Genomic DNA, 16944 nt, shown 5'->3' on the forward strand with positions numbered 1-16944 from the left:
AAACACTTGCAAATCCACAATCACAGATCCCATCAGGCTTCACCTTGGTTGTGTGAAGGTAGCTAGAATGTCACAAGACAGGGGCTCAGGAACAGCATGGCACACACAGCACCTGGGCCACCGCATGAGATCAGCAGCCTCACGTGTTGTTCTGACTTACGAAATCTCTGAAATAGGAGGGAAGAAGGGGTACACCTGCACACGAGACTATGACCCAGAGGGCTTGTAATACTCCTGCAGCTACTTACCGATGAAATCTACGGATTTGTCCAACCATGGCAAAATTTTCTCACAAAAGCTGTCATTCACAGGCACTCGCAGGAAATGAGACTCGGGGATAAAGTCAGGCTTAGGACAGGTATTGCTGGCATTTAACACATAACCAATCCCATTCTGCTGCATCAGCTCCTGTAGAGGGAAAGAGCAATTAAGGTGATTAACATATCAGCACAATCATTTTGGAAGAGTAAAGTTTAATGATAAGAATTACTAGTTTCCTTGAAATCAGTTAATTCAGTCGGTGAAATCCAAAAACCTAGCACGGTGACATTTAGAGACTTTAAGGCAGAATTGTTTTTAAGGGCAAAAGAGAGGCTGTTTAAAATAGGGTGCGTGAAGGGGCGCCTGGCTGGCTCAGTAGGTTGAGCACGTGACTCTTGGTTCCGGCTCAGGTCACGATCTCATGGGTCAGGAGATGGAGCCTGGTACTGGTCTCCTGGATCAGCGGGGAGTCTGCTTGAGATTCTCTCCCTCTGCCCCTCCCCCAACTCTCTTGCAGGCACACGCACTCCCTCTCTCTCTCTCAAAAATAAGTAAATCTTGAAAATAAAATAGGGTGCTTGAAGATCACCCATCATTAATCAACCCTGTTATCTTCATTACTGAGAAAGAAGTGGAAGAATACAAAATCAAACCATGGTAGTTTACTACGACTTTAGAGTATAGGTACAACAGGAACATTTTCTTCCCAAACGGAACATTCTGGTTGTTCTCAAAGATACAGTCCTAGGTAGTCTCCTTGTTCTAAATACTTCCTGTAAAGACTGAATCGACGGCCATTGCTTTAATTAGCAGCTCTACATGTGGACGACTGCTAAATATACATTCGCTTTCATTCCCAACCTGTCTTTCCAACCCGGTATCTCTGTTCGTATGTTCCTCAGGCCCTTCAAACTCACACTGTCAGACACGCAACACATTCTCTCTCTGGGCCCCAAAGTCCTGTTTCCTCTCTGTAACCCAAAGTCGGTGTATGGTAATACCATCTACTCAGACACTTGAGCTAGAAAATACGATCATGTCCTTTCTCCTTCCTTCACGACCCCCATCCAAATGGTTGCCAGATCCTTTTGGTATCAGCCTCCCCTTTGTTCTCTCCTCTCTGTTTCCTATCGCTGCTCGGTCAGTGGGCAGCCACAACAACAAAAGAGCCACCAGGGAGCTCTTGGAAGTTTGTGGAGTTTCATCTCTAAACCATACACTGAACAAAACCCAGAGTAATCTTTCTTATAACCAAACATGGGCTAAGTGCTCTGCCCACGCTTTATTTTGTATTTTTTAAAGATTTTATTTATTTATTTATTTATTTGACAGAAAGTGCACAAGCAGGGGGAGCAGCAGGCAGGGGGAGAAGCAGGCTCCCCACCAAGGAAGGAGCCCAATGCAGGACTCGATCCCAGGACCCTGGGATCATGACCCGAACCAAAGGCGGCCACTTAACCAACTGAGACACCCAGGCGTCCCTCTGCCCACAATTTAACGTCATCGTGTCACTACTTGCTCCTGTCCAAAGGACACCCACCCTTCCATGCTGCCGTTCACAGCACTCTGGTGCTTCAGAGGCCCTGTTCCTCTTCCTGGTCACTCTCGTCCACTTTTCTGACTTTGCTGAAATTAACCTCGCCGTGCATTCCTTCCACTGACGCATAACTCACCGTTCCATTCTCTGCCCTTCTAAAGTACTTTGCTCACTGAGCACACTGTTGTAATGAGCAGATAATTCTTATCTCCTATTAAGTAGTGGAGTAGTGAGATCTTGGACGGATTCGCACTTGTTTTTCTACCGTCTGCACCGGGTACATGGTTGTACTCGATCCGTGTTTGTTCAGCCGACACCCTGTCTACCATTTTCTGGGCAAGCCTACACAGCCCCACGTCCTTTGGTTCGAAATGTTCCAAACCTGAAATAATTCTCTTTTAAGCAACTCTGGTCATGTATTCCCTTTCTGGGAATGGTACCTCCTCTACAAACGTTTTCCAACTACCTGAAAGACAGTTGGTCAATTTCTTCCTATGTTCCTTCCTGAAATATGCCAATTCCCTAAGCCTCTTCCTTTACCACACCTGGCACAATGAATATATTTTACATAAAAGCTAGGCTTAATAAATCCAAGTCAGATATGCAACCCTCTCTCAACTGTGAGATGACCATGTCAAGAAACAGCTTTGGGAAGCAGGTGAGTTTCCTGGAGTGACCGACTGACGCTGGCGCTGCGCCAAAGCCCCGTCTCCTCATGCTCTCATGTGCTTCTGTTAGGTTCACAATCAGCCTGTGAAGATCTTAATGGTGGTTACTACAACTTTTCAACTTTTGTACAGGTAGCAAAGGTCACATTTGTTTTCCATGCTGAGATTACTACCATTGCAGTATCTCCCACGTGAACAGCAACGGGTCACTGGAGTTAAGGGGCCTTTCAAGCCTTTCTTGCCAATGGTCCGTAAAGGAATAATTTCATATGTCCTTCTCCTACCCACCAACAGGACTACAAAGATTTATTAAATTAAAAGTGAAGGGAGATAATAACGTCACTTTCCACCCAATTCAGTAATGAAGACCTAGAAGTTTCAGAAGATAACAGGCAGTTCTAAGGACAAAACATGTTACAAGTCTATAATGACTGTCAAATTTGATTTCCCCATAGAAGGAGTATGACAATGTACACTTCTGACAGTAGCCTCATAACCTACAGTTTATAGAAATGGCCACCGAACCTAAATTCAGTCAAAAAATATTTGTTGAGCACCTTTGCTAGAGGCTTAATAATATTACGGTACATAGTACATATTAATAAAATAATATCTACCAGAATACTATCTAACGGTTAATGAATCCCTACCATTTCCAAGTCTGTGCTGAACATTTAAATGAACAGTCTCTAGAAGATGTGGAGAAAAAGGAGCCCTCTTACACTGTTGGTGGGAATGCTAACTGGGGCAACCACTCTGGAAAACAGTATGGAGTTTCCTCAGAAAGTTAAAAATAGAACTACCCTATGACCCAGTATTTACCCAAAGAATACAAGAGCGCTAATTCAAAGGCATACATGCAACCCTATGTTTATAGCAGCATTATCTACAAGAGCAAAATCATGGAAGTAACCCAAGTGTCCATGGATAGATGAATGGATAAAGAAGATGTGGTGTGTGTATATATATATACATACACACGACAGAATACTATTTGGCCATAAAAAAGGAAATCTTGCCATTTCCAACAACATGGACGATAAGTCAGAGAAAGACAAGCACCATTATGATTTTAACTTCTATGTGGAATCTAAGAAACAAGCAAAGGGAAAAAAAGAGACAAAGCAAGAAACAGACTCTTCACTCTAGAGCACACACTGACGGCTACCAGAGGGACGTGGGTGGGGGATGAGGGGACTAGATGGTGGGGATGAAGGAGGGCGCCCGTCATGAGCGCCGGGTGACGTACCGAGGTGCTGAGTCACTACCGCGCACATCTGAAAGTAACAGAACGCTGCACGTAAACTAGACTGGAATTAAAATTAAAAACTTAAATACATAGACGGTCTCATTTAATCCTCACAACCACCCTCTGACATGGGTACAATTATCGTCATTTTAAAAATGGGGAAACTGAGGTTTGGAGAGGTTGCACAATGTTTGCCAAGTCACACAGCTAGCAGGAGGTGCGGAGGCAAGATTCAAATCCAAGTACATTCGTCTCCAGAATCGGCCCTGAGTCGCATGCTCTCGCTGAAGTTCTGTGTAAAGCAAGTTAGATGGCGCAGCAAGGTAACCAGCCTACACACACACGTTCTTTTTAACTAGATAAAGTAATATAAAGTTTAACTTCATTCTTTATGCCCTTTTTAACGTCACTAATTAATCAGAACGTAAAAGGGCACCACTCTGGCCGTGAGCTTCTGTGAGGAGGCTTTCAGAGAGACTCAGGACACCGTGAGGACATGCAGTCAAGGTGTTTACGTCGCCCTCTGCTCCCCCTTACTGTCCCAGCCGCTGCTGCAGGCATCACTGCGCTGGTGTCTACCGCTGCTTGGTGAGGACGGGCTGCCGGCGTGCCCGGTCCCTGCGCTCGTGCTCCCCGCAGCCTCGCGCCCAGCTGCAGCAACCCATGATGCTGGACACAGCGGACACAGGAAAAGGACGCCCCTTGACAATCCAAGCTTGCAATGCTGTCGTAGCGCAAAAAAGTGTTTTTCACTTATAAAACAATGTACCATAAAAGATGCATTTAAGTAGCTGCTTTGTTTTTTTTTTAAGGTTTTTTGTGGGGAGAGAAGGAGAGTAATCTCTACGCCCAATGTGGGGCTCGAACTCATGACCCTGAGATCATGAGTCGCATACTCTTCTGACTGAGCCAGCCAGTTTTACTTTAAACAACTGGCAAAAGGGGAAAGGGGAAAATTTATACGTTTTGTATAAATTATACATTATGTAAAATTATACTTTTATATAATTTATATTCATAATTTATAATTATAATTTAATTATAAAGTATAAAATTAAAACATTAATGTATTAAAACTGAGTGATGGTAAAATAAACACAAAATGAAATAAGAGGAAATGATCTCAATGACAAATATAACTTGATTTATAAAGATTTACTGCAAAAAGAATCTACTTAAATCAATTATCAGTTACTCCCTGAAACTGTTTTTGTAATAAGATAGGACTTGATAAATAAAACATGGCCAATTTTTAAATCAAAGAGAGGCAAAAAATCCTAAAATGTTACCATGTGAGATTTAAATATGATTTGGCTACTAAATTAAACACAATACATAATCTGGATTGGCAGTTACTACATCAGTGAAGAAGAGGAGGAAATCAAAAATGATACATATATACTTGAAACATTTTAATTTAAAACAAATAAATACATTAATTCACTAATTTCTGATGCAGGACCATGCTTTGCTTTTTGGGGTTTTTTTTGTTGTTTTTTTTTTGGTAGGCGTTAGCTGATTGGCATTCTTAAGCAAATCACAACCAAATGGATCTCCTACTTAGTTTCCAGGGCTTTGAAGAAGAGCACAAACTTGTGGAACGACATCAGTACAGAATCCTGGATCATGACCCCGGGTATTTTACAGTTGCCTTCCTGCCTAGTTTAGACAGAAAAAGATATAAAGCAATTTGTTTTTCCTGAATCTTCCCAAAACATTTACCTTAGGTCACAAAAAACAACGCTCTTCCTTCCCTCATTCATATTTCATGGGTGTACGTAAGATTTTAATTAATGTGCACAATTATAAGAACAAGGACGCTGGCCTAAACACACTGCGAACAAACACAGGGCCTCCCAGTGAGCATCCTGTCCCCGCGGGAGGAGTAGGTGCGCCTCAGCCAAGCGCCCCTGCTCGGCAGGGGCGCGTGGCACCTGCTGGGCCTCAGGGTTGAGGTGGCGGCGAGTCTCGGAGGTCTGAAGTCTCACGGAGCTATACACACTGTTAACCTGCGCTCCCGACTATTTTTACAAACATCCGTATACGTGGCTGAGGGGGCATCTTAGTCAATGTTTCTGACAGTGGAACTGGGATGGAACTAGAATTATGAAGAACGGGTCTGTTTTACAGAATAATGATTGCTTTTACTCACAGATGAATGTCCATGACTTCTTACTATGTTTTAAAGAGATATTTAGGAAACTCATTCCTTTTTTAGTATGTTGCATAAAACCTACACAACTGAGTACTACTCTGTCCCATAATTAAACATCGCAGTCTGTAAGCTTCCAGAGGGCACTCGTTATGCTGTTTAATATTTAGCTCAACTTTGTGCTAAGTCTGCTAACACGTGCTTTCTACTGACAAAATAATCTGCCCTGGCCTTCAGATATACTTGACACCTTGGCCTCTGAGTTCTTTGAACTTCTCACCTTGACCACTCACTGAGACCCGGTCTGGTCTCGGTCGTTACCAACAACCACCATCCAGCCCCAATCTCGACCTCACACACCCCACTCTTGGACTGTTCCTCCTCACTTTCCTGCTTGCTGTTGCTTGCTTATACCACCCCTCTTGGAATCCTTCGACTCCCCAGTATCTACACGCCACCGATCCCACCTCCTTCATCCTCGGGATGTCTGTCTGCCTGCCTCGCTCAAGTGAAATTCTGTGGTCAGTCTTTATAAACTCCTTCCTTGCTTCCCCCCCTCCTTTGTGCCACTACAGCTTCTTCACTCACTCGGCAAGACTGCAGCCCGGGTAAATCTAGTTCTCCACCGGGTCTGCGCCTGTACCCACGCAGCTGAGCTCAGCCCAGAAAACGCTCAGCAACGCTGCTCAGTCTCACTTCCGACTCACGCTCCTCAGCGGTCATGTTCTTTCCCTGGTCCCTTCACTTTCCCTCTCTCCTAGACGCCGTTCCACCCATTTCCCTTTCTCTTCAAACGCTCTATGTATCCCTTTACCCTCACTCTCAGCCGATGGACGATCTTGTTTCCTATGACACTGAAAAATGTGAAACAATCAGAAGCAAATTTTTATATATTTCCACTAATCACGTTTACCTTTCCAGCAGCACATGTCCCCGTATGCTTGACCTTCCCTCCTGCGGCGTGGATGACCTCAGTGTGGCAGGAATAATTAAAGTAGGTGGGTACTGGCCCCGGAAAAGCCAGAGCACCACCCAGCACGTTACGGTTCGTGACCTGCATGATCTTGGCTAAGTTACCTAACCTTGCTCTGCTTTAGTTTCCTCACCTGTGAAACAGGGCTAATGTCTATTTTGCAAATCTGTATGAGAACAAAGTAACTGGCACATAATACATGAGTCTCATTAAACATTAGTTCACTTTATCTTAAAAAGAACTTGTGGGAACATAAACTGGTACAGATACTATGGAAAACAGTATGGAGTTTCCTCAAAATATCAGAAATAAAACTATCGTATGATCCAGCAATTCCACTTCTCAGTATGTATCTGCAGGAAATGAAAACACTAACTTGAAGAGATACACGCACCCCCGTGCCCACGGAGGCATTATTTACAACAGGCAAGATGCGGAACAACCTCAGCACCCCACCGACTGGTGAGCGGATGAAGATGTGGGATGTGTACACAGTGCAGGGCTCCTCGGCCACAAAAAAGAACGAGATCGTGCCACTGCGACAACATGGATGAGCCTTGAGGACATTATGCTCAGTGAAATAAGTCAGAGAAAGACAAATACGGTATGATATCACGTGGAATCTAAAGGAATCTAATCTCACAGATACAGAGAACATATGGGGGGGTTGGGTGAAGGTGGTCAGAAGGAACAAACTTCCAGTAATAAGTAACTACAGCACAGCAGCCGTAGTTCATAATTCTCTATTGTATATTTGAAAGTTGCTAAGTGAGTAGATCTTAAAAGTCCTCATCACAAGAAAAAAATTGTGACTATGTGTGGTGACAGATGTTAACGAGACTACTTGTGATCATTTTATAATATATACAAACGTCAAATCATGTTGTATACTTGAAACTTTATATGTCAATTACATCTCAATAAAAAAACAGCTTATATATAATACAGTATATGAATTATGTCTCAAAAAGCTGCCCCCCCCAACAAGTCATGGGCATCTTTCACGAATTCAAATTGTCTTCTCCTCATTGGCCTTAAGTAGGGCAGTTACACTGAATATGGCAGGCTGGATATAAAAAGGGTTCAACTGCAAAGCAGAAGAGACTGCCCCTTAAGAATTTAAAAAACGGGTTCTGGCTTCAATATACAATTAAGAAAACTTTCAGAAATGACATTTTCTAGTCAAAAAAACAAATCTTAATTTTATTATCTTATTATTACTTATGATTTCCATTCACAATTCTTTCCCTTTAAAAGTCCCTCTCTCCTAAACCATGAAATAAACTTTGCCCTGTACCTGGACTAATTTCTAAATATAGGCTCTATAATCTGTTGATGCGGACTGTGGAGTAGTATATGGGACACAGATTGGTATATAGCCTTAATAAAACTGCTCTACTGATCAAGTTTCCCATGTTCAGCTAGACCGAGGAGAGAGATCACATTACATCACCACAGGCATCACAATTCTAGATAATGGAATTGTAATTTTTCTTTCTGAAGTCAATTCAATAAATAATTTTGGATTTGCCACTCCTTCTGCCTTCAAAACTGACCTTCAGTCCTACTTCCTCCATCCAGCCTTCCTCCACCAACCACACCCACTGTATCCAGCACTCACCCTAGTAGCCTGTACACCGGGCAGCTTGCTGACAGTAACCAGGGTCCCTACAGACCAGGAACTGTCCTTGGTGCTTAGCACACGTTACTTCATTTGAACCTCACAGGAACAGGAGAAGGCAGCGATCATTACGGTTTGTAGGTGAAGAGGCCAAGATTCAACTTGGCTAACGTGATGCGGCTGGTCAGGCGGAGCCCTGGGATGCAGGACTGCTCACGTCTGAGCCGGCTCTCACCATGAGCCATGCTGCCTTGCTCACGGGAGCTCTACTGCCAGTCATCTTGCCTTCGCATCACTGTGGAATGAATAGGTCTTGTCTAACCAACTTGCACACTCCGTGGTGTATTTTTACTGATAACTTCGGTCTTGTGTCTTCCCAGATCATACGGGAACCCAGTATTCTATGTCTAGGCTAACTGTGGTAAGAAAACAACAGAAACAGCAGTCATCCCAGTGCCGGCAGAGCGACCAGGGAGCACAGAAAAACCAATTTTACATGGTAAATGAGTGAATGAGCAACACCAAGAATGCTGACCACACACACTGTTTAAGGGGTGGGGTGGGGTGCAGAACCGCTTCAAGTGGCAGCCCTTCCCTGCAGATACAGCTCTGGCTTACTCACTACCGGCGACAGGTTATTCCATCATCTGTTTCGTGTATTTCAGTGTGAAATTAAAGTGTCTATTGGAAATGTTAAGTGATAAGGCAGAAAAACAATCAAGAACTTTGGTCTTTCACATAGTAACCAGAGAGTCTTGCTCAAACGCTGCTCAGTTCAGATGCAAACCAGGCATCAGCAAACTACTTGTAGTACAATAAGCCATTCCTCTTCCAGACCCCGTCCCAAGACCAGAAAATAAAAGAACAGATTGTGAGAAACAAAAGTACAGTCCTGAGGGAAAAAGAAACTGAAAGTATTCTTTTGGCGACCGATGACTTCTTACGGTCTTTTATAGAAGAGCCACGCCTTTGGAACCAGAGTAAAATGAGTACATGTTGAAAGCACGGACCTGCACTGTCCACTATGGCAGCCACAAGCCGCGTGAGGCTACTGAGCCCTGACATGTGCAGAACATATAATATCTGCCAGATTTTAATGACCTAGTACAAAAAAAAAAAAAGTCTTTCCTCACTGATTGCATATTGAAATGCTAATATTGTAGATACACTGTGATAAATAAAATGTTATCAAAATTCCTTTCACTGGGGCGCCTTAACAGTCAGTTAAGCACCCACTCTTGGTTTTGGCTCAGGTCGTGATCTCAGGGTGGCAAGATCGAGCCTGGCATCGGGCCCCCATGCTCAGCGTCAAGTCTGCTTGAGTTTCTCCCTCCCCCTCTGCCCCTGCCCCTCCACACTCCTGTGCTCTCTCTCAAATAAATAAATAAACCTTTAAAAAAAATAATTTCACCTGTTCCATTTTACTTTTTTAATAAGACTACTGGAACATTTTAAACTAAGTCTGTGGCTCGCATTACATTTCTAGTGGGCAGTGCTGGTACAGAATGTGCTGTAGGAAAACCAGGGAGGGGAGACCTCAGCAGTGATTCGTCAGTCCTTCGTAACAGCCTGTCACAGAGAGTTCTGTCTTCCAGAAGATGGGCATTTCCAGTCTTACATAAACATAGGACTTAAAGCCAGAATAGTAGCTCGAGTTTGAGGATGATTTCTGCCACTGAGCACATGACTTCCCAGTCACAAATCTTGGGTGACAACGACTCAGGGTCAACCTACCTCCTCATCCTAATATGAGGGTTAAATGCAATAATATAAAGAGCTTAGCATTTTAAACAGTAAACAGTATGATCCTCCTAAGAAAATTTCTATAACATGCTTTCCAAAGAGTTTGGTGGCACTTTATTAAAAAAAAAAAAAACTAATAAAATTAGTGGTCTTATAGTTGCTATTTTTAAAGACCTCAGCTTCTAAATTCTAATAAAAAAGAATGTACTACTGGGAAGCTTATCAAATCTTCCTGTTTGGGGATCTTCAGGAGGGGAAGCAGCGTATCATTTCTCCCGTAAAGTTTACATCAGAGAGCTGAGCAGAAAGATTAGGTCCAGCTATCCTGAAATACAGGCACGTCTGGTCCCCAAATTCACCTGCTGAGTGATGTTGTGGAATTCACCTAATATTTCTGGAATATCGGCTTCCTCATTTATCAAAGAAAGAAGACTGACTACATGATCGCTAAAATCCCACGCAGCACTTCGATTCTTCCCAACCATGAATCCAGAGGTCAGTATGAGTTTCTACTCACACTTTCAAAGCATGCTGACTTCTCACCATCCTCTAGTCTACACATCTGCTTCAAAGAAGTTTCCTGACAGTCTCCCAATGCATCTATGGACGTTTCCTGTGCAGTATACACTAAGAAACCAATTAAAGGAGGGAAAAAAACCACGCTTTTCCCCCATCCTCAACTCCAGGCTCCAGTTCAACCACAGGCATTCACAAAGTTAATAACTGACACAGCTGTTAAACCTGGGAACAGTACATAGCAAAAATGTGCCATTTAATATAATGTCAAAGGCAACAAAAATGATCTATAATGCAATTATTTGTAAAATCACCTGCTGACTGGTCACTTTTTTTTTTTTAATGGGGGATAATTCTGAACAGGATTCTTAACTAGGAATTTTATTTCATTTTCTGATTGAGGATAAACTAAAGCATCTTCAGCTTTGCCCCAGTCATGCATATGACCCTAGGAAATTAGTTCTGCTTTCTGTGTCATAGTCTGCTAATCTCTAAAAGAGAATTAATAATAACCACATGTTCAAAGGAACTGGGACCCCACCAGAAAAGGCTCAATACAAGTATAAACTATCAAATTTCAAATATCTCACAGTAAAAGCAAACATATTAATAACAGTGTTGAGGCAAAATTTTAGAAAGGCAGGAGTTTTGAAAACAAGAGATATGAAAGAATGCCTCATCGCTGCCCAATGATAGGGTATTTTTGCTTTTCACATGCTAACTAACCCAAGCCAATGTGGAAGCTAGTTTTAAGGTCAGCCCAATTCTTTCTGTTATCCAAGGAGAAAACATTAAGGTATCGCCCCTCCTACAGGAAAGTTGCACCTGTAAACCACCAACAGGTGAATTAACAGGCTTGATTGCTCTTTCAATTACAGGTGGTGTAAAAAAGGGGTTTTAGAGGAAAACCACTTTTCTGGGCAGTGAGGACACTGGTTCCCGGCACTGCTGCTTAAGAGCACATGAGCTGGCAGGCAGAGGTCAGTTCTACCACTGCTAACACGCATACTATCAGATGCTCAGCGGTACCAACACGGGTTCCTGTGTTAGGCACACCATGCTCAGTATGGCCCACATCCTTTGCAGCGAGAATCCATGCTCTTCCCTCTTCTGTCTCAGTGAAACCGCTCCAGTGAGCCTCTGACAGGCAGCCTGAAATGCATGCCCTTAGCCCTGGCCTCACCATCTTATTCCCACCCCCATCCCTCCAGCCAGAGGTCCTTCCTCAGTCCCGAGCCGAGTCCCTTTCTAGTGTGCCTCAGTAAATACATTTCTAAATGTGAAATCATCTAGGAAGGCTTAGCCTTCCTGAGTGTGCCCAATTACTACAACAGAACAATGAATACCCTAAGAAAATAAGGCTAAACTTCTGAAAAATCCTGTCCTATCCCAGGTCTCCTGGACCTTCGAGAACAAGCCAATATGACAACAAGATTAGGTTTCTTGTGGCGATCGATAACATCGAACAAAATCACCCTCCAGAAGATAACCCGACCAACTGCTCGCGGGGAGTCACACCGAGCATGGTGTACCTTTCTGGAAGCAGCACGTGCTTAGAATGACAGCCAACGGGCAACTGCAGTTTCTCCAGCTGCTGACAAGAAACCCTGCAGGGAAGGAGGTTTTCAAAGCACCCACCTTGTTGAGGACATCTCGCTGGCAGCCAAGATAAAGATTGGGAAGAATTCGGGTTGGCCCGATGTTGGCAACAGGTAGGCAAGGCTGAGAAATGCAGGTAGGGACTAGAGCAGATTTTCCTTCACAGAGGCCAGGGAAACAACGGGAGAACTCCGCAAACCCACCTAAGAATAAACATCATAAAATTATGCCATGTACAAGGATAAAAATCAGCCCTCCGTGAACTGCTCAAATAAAACAGTTTAAAAAGCAAAATCAGGGGCGCCTAGGTGCCTCAGATGGTTAAGCGTCTGCCTTCGGCTCATTCATGATCTCTAAGTCCTAGGTTCAAGCCCTGCATCAGCTCCCTGCTCAGTGGGGAGTCTGCTTCTCCCTCTCCCTCCACCCCTCCCCCTGCTCACACGCTCTTTCTCTCCCTCTCTCTCTCTCGAATAAAATCTTAAAAAAAAAAAAAAAAAAGCAAATCCAAATCCCACAGATGCACATGTACACCTGTCCACAGTCGCCAACCGCTAAGTATGGGGCATAGCCCGGCATGGAGCCTTGGGCATGGAGCCTTGGTTTACCGGCCTCCTGAGGATGAGGCCCTGAGGGCACTTAGAAGGACTCCTCTCTTTCTCTCTCTCACTCTCCAACATCACACACCCTACATTTTCTCCCCGCTCCCCACCCCCCAAAGGAATGCTTTCCTATGGAACTTAAAGAGAATTTAAAATAAGTAGCAAATAACCAAGCCAAGATAAATATTCACAGGAGCAAAATGAGGATATTAAAAAAACCTGTGAACTGAGGCCAGATGTTATTTCTTCAAAATAAAATTGCTGAAGTTAAAAATTCTTTCTAGAGTTAACTTTAAATCTTCCTACTACACAGGTTTTTATTTTTTTCAAAGGTATCACAAACATACACACCCCTACTCTTGCAAATATTCTCCACAAAAGCCCTTGAAATTTCTGGGCAGTTAATCAAGGTTCCCATAATTACCACAGATTCCTGGGCTCCGCGGTTCATTTTACTGAGCACTATGAAGAAGTGGTGACAGACCCTAACTGCTTAGGGGACATAAAGGCCTCGTGGCAAGATTCCTAGGCCCAGGAGAATCCCGTTTTTCCTAGTCTAGTCCTTACAACGATCTGCTCTCTGACCTTCAGTAAGTCACCATCTTGCCATTTCGTAATGAAGAGAAATCTGTCCAGCCACAGGAGGTACGCTCACCTCCTCTGGAAAAGAAAACATGGTAAGGTCTTCCCTGGGTTTTCCAATCCAAATATTTCTTGCTACCCAAATCCAAACCCAGCACCTAAAGATTCTGATAAATTTTCAGATAAATCCCCTATTAGCCAAACCCTCACTATGCTGAGTTCAAAGTCAGGAAGCAGAGAGATTTGGAGCACAGGAAATACTTGTTTATTTTCAGTAGTATTTAATTAAAAAACAATTAACATGTTTCTAGGAGGCACTTTTACCTCTTTAATCAAGCCTTAAACAAGATACTAAAATCTCTCTAAATATTTATCTCCGGATCCTTGAGTTACATTCTATTAGTCTTTAGTCCACTTCTAGAAGCGTACAAAGCATGCCCTCAAAAACTGCAGGTGCGCAGGGAGCTGGGAGGGGAGAGTGTCATCCCTTATGACCCCTGTGGTATGTTCAACTCCAGCTGAATCTGGACTCTGCTGTCTAGGCTCAGTACAGGTTCCACAGTGCAGCAAGCTAGGGTGGCAGGAAGTTGGTGACAACTATGCCACCTGCAAAACGCTGAAGTGTGCATTCCTAGCCTTCTGCCTAAGTGCATGGTTTTTACTCGTCAGCAGTGTGCGTCCTGGAGTTCTTAAGATAACCTGATGGAAAGAGTAGGTGGTTCCATTGCAGAACTCCTGAACTCCTTCACGAGATAGACGCAGCCCTCAGGACGTGTCGCTGCACAGGTCCGTGGCTTCACTGCCTACCATTTCCAAGCATGACCTCCAGCCACACAAAAGCCACTGTTATTTCACACTTGGGTGCTATTCTCTCAGCCAGGAATACCACCACCACTCCCACACCGTGTCCGCACATGCAGCCAGCAAACCACAGACAGACAAACCCCACGAGGGATCGTGGGGCAGAGAGCGCGCCCAGGCTGAGCTCACGTGCGTTAGGACCCAGCCTCAGCTGTGAGGCCTTCCTCCACGTTTGATCTGCAGCTAATTGTTCAGCTACATCTTGCTAGGATTCACCAGAGACACGAAGTGAAAAAAGCAAGGCGTCTAAGGTTCCATTTCCCAAAGTGTGCTCCAGAGCACTGGGGTCCTGCCGGAAGATGACAGACGAGACACGCCCAAAGAGGAAGAGAAGTACTGCATGCCCATCCTGTCTCCCTGGGAGAATTACAGTACACATTAGCATATTAAAGGCGCCAAAAAGTTATCTCCAAAAAAATGAGTTTACTTTAACTCAATTAAGTTTGGAAAACTTAATTTAGGACTGCCCCCTGCCTGCTTCCCCCCCCCCAAATCTATTAATAGCTAGGGCAACTCACACTTAAGGAAATGCCACACTAGGGCAAGTACCACGATGGAGTCTGTCAGAATTCCTACACCCATGAGCATCACCCATGGGCAAGCTCAAGAAAGGGGTCAGCCTATATTGGCCTATGTATATGAGGTTCACGGAGTAGGATTTATAATTCTGTTTCTATTAGTGTTCTGTTCCTTTTCAGTCTAATTACATAATACAGTTATATTTAAGGTGAAGTGTGTTTTCCCCCCCAAAGTATTTCTTTAACAATAAGTGTTAAAGGGTCTCGCCATTCTTTGCCTATCTCATACCTACCCACCATAGTAACCGACAGGCACTATTTTGATTACAATTTAATTGTGTGAGTTTAAATGTTAGCTTCTACTAACTTCTGTGGTTCTGGTGTTTCTACAAAGAACTGTTCTCACATTTTTTTTCTATCCTAGCTTCGAAACAGTTCATGTACTAGCCTCTCATTTAAACCCAAGAGAATATTTCAGTAAACATTCGCAGAAAAGAGACAATCCAAGGAAACTCTACTTGAATTCCATTTTAAATGTGTAAGTAATCAAAGAATTACCTAACATTTACTAAGTGACAAACATTGCCCTAAGCACTTTACAAGTATTTATTCAATCTTTACAACCAGGAGGTGGGTGCTATTATTACTCCCATTTTATAGATAGGAAAACAAAGGTTCCTCAGCAGCCTGGCCCTGGAGACCGTACTGTCAATCGCTGTGCTCTGTATCTTCTCCAAATACTACAGGATTAACTCTTGGGATGCAGGGACAGCCTTGCTGATTTCCATGCGGTCCTGCCCTCACTAGCCGTGACCTGCTAGGTCTCAATACCAGGCTAAAAATGGCCATGGGCCTCTCCCAAACTGAGGGCAGAGCCTCACTTCCCCAGAGCCATATATGGTTCCAAAGCTTCAACGAGGAAGAAAAAACGGAAAGGGGTCTGACATGACCAAAGACACAAGAGACTCTAAATGCACTCATTTCACATGAAACCAAGAACGGAGCTGACAGATGAACTAGTTAAGATAGAAATACAGTCACTGGTTTGTTCATGATCACAGTGTGCTCTTAAGATGGTAGTGAAACTGAAGCTGTCCTGGGGACTTTCAGGCCATCCTCCACAAGGCAACTCTCAGAGGGGATCCAATTTGGCAACAATCATCAACAGCGTCAGCCAGCCTGGGCTGTTTGAGGTCGGCTTTATCACTAATTACTACCGTGATCCTCAATCACTTTAACTTCGGGGGGATCTCAAAAGTGAGGGTGGTTCTAGAAAATCCTAAGAGAACAGAAATAAATGAGGGCAAGAAACCAGTTTTTAACCTCAAAACAAAACCAAAAAGCCAAACAAAACAGCAATAACACACTGTTGGACACATTATAAAACAAAAAGAAACTTCTTTTTTACATATCTTTTTAACTAATCTCTGGCACAAACCCGAACAGCCTTAAAATACTTAACAGATTTCGTTGAAATCGGAGCATTCATTTAGTGCTCAGTCTGGACTGAAATGTCCCAAACTATGGCTCCTAGTCACTTTCAGAAAACACTACCTCAGCCAAAGAGTACATTTTCCCTGATCTTTATCTAGGACAATGTTCCACTTTGCTAACACCCTCCTTCATTGACAGTTTTTTCCATTCACTGACCTTTCATTCATTGTTGTACTCTAGTGACCCCAGTTTCATTTCATTAATTAACAACAGATGAGACACTGCCTGATTTCCCCGAACTCTTGAAAAACTATCTGTGGCCTCATCAGCCACTCAGTTTTGAAATATGTCTAAAATGTCCTTCTTCCTCTTACAAACCAGATCTAACACGAATAAAAGTATAATTCATCTATGCAAACTTTTTGTTACAAATGGCTGACAGATACAGAACAGTCATCTTCCCTGCCCTGTCATAACTCTCCGCTGTCCCCCAGACTCCGTGTTCAATTGCATGACAAGAACACACAACATCAGTTCATTATCCTCTTTTGTTGAAAAGCTTTTAAAGTACTTTTAAAGTTGGTCAAGAATTTAACTCCCCATCCACTCTCACCACGTTTCTCCTCTCCCT

General features: G+C 43.4%; 1 protein-coding gene across 4 annotated transcripts in view; it reads right to left on the reverse strand.

Moving 5' to 3' along the window:
- Positions 1-16944, reverse strand: part of DUSP16 (dual specificity phosphatase 16) — a 73153-nt gene that overhangs the window by 8132 nt on the left and 48077 nt on the right. For all 4 annotated transcript variants that reach the window (XM_045781437.2, XM_045781433.2, XM_045781435.2 and 1 more), the window contains 2 exons: positions 12359-12522; positions 249-408 (listed from right to left, as the gene is read on the reverse strand). In XM_045781437.2, the coding sequence (XP_045637393.1) occupies positions 249-408; positions 12359-12522 (324 nt within the window). The remainder of the gene's footprint in view (positions 1-248; positions 409-12358; positions 12523-16944) is intronic.

Source organism: Ursus americanus, chromosome 25, assembly GCF_024610735.1.
Source record: "Ursus americanus isolate L20-20 chromosome 25, mUrsAme1.1.p, whole genome shotgun sequence".
NCBI lineage: Eukaryota > Metazoa > Chordata > Mammalia > Carnivora > Ursidae > Ursus > Ursus americanus.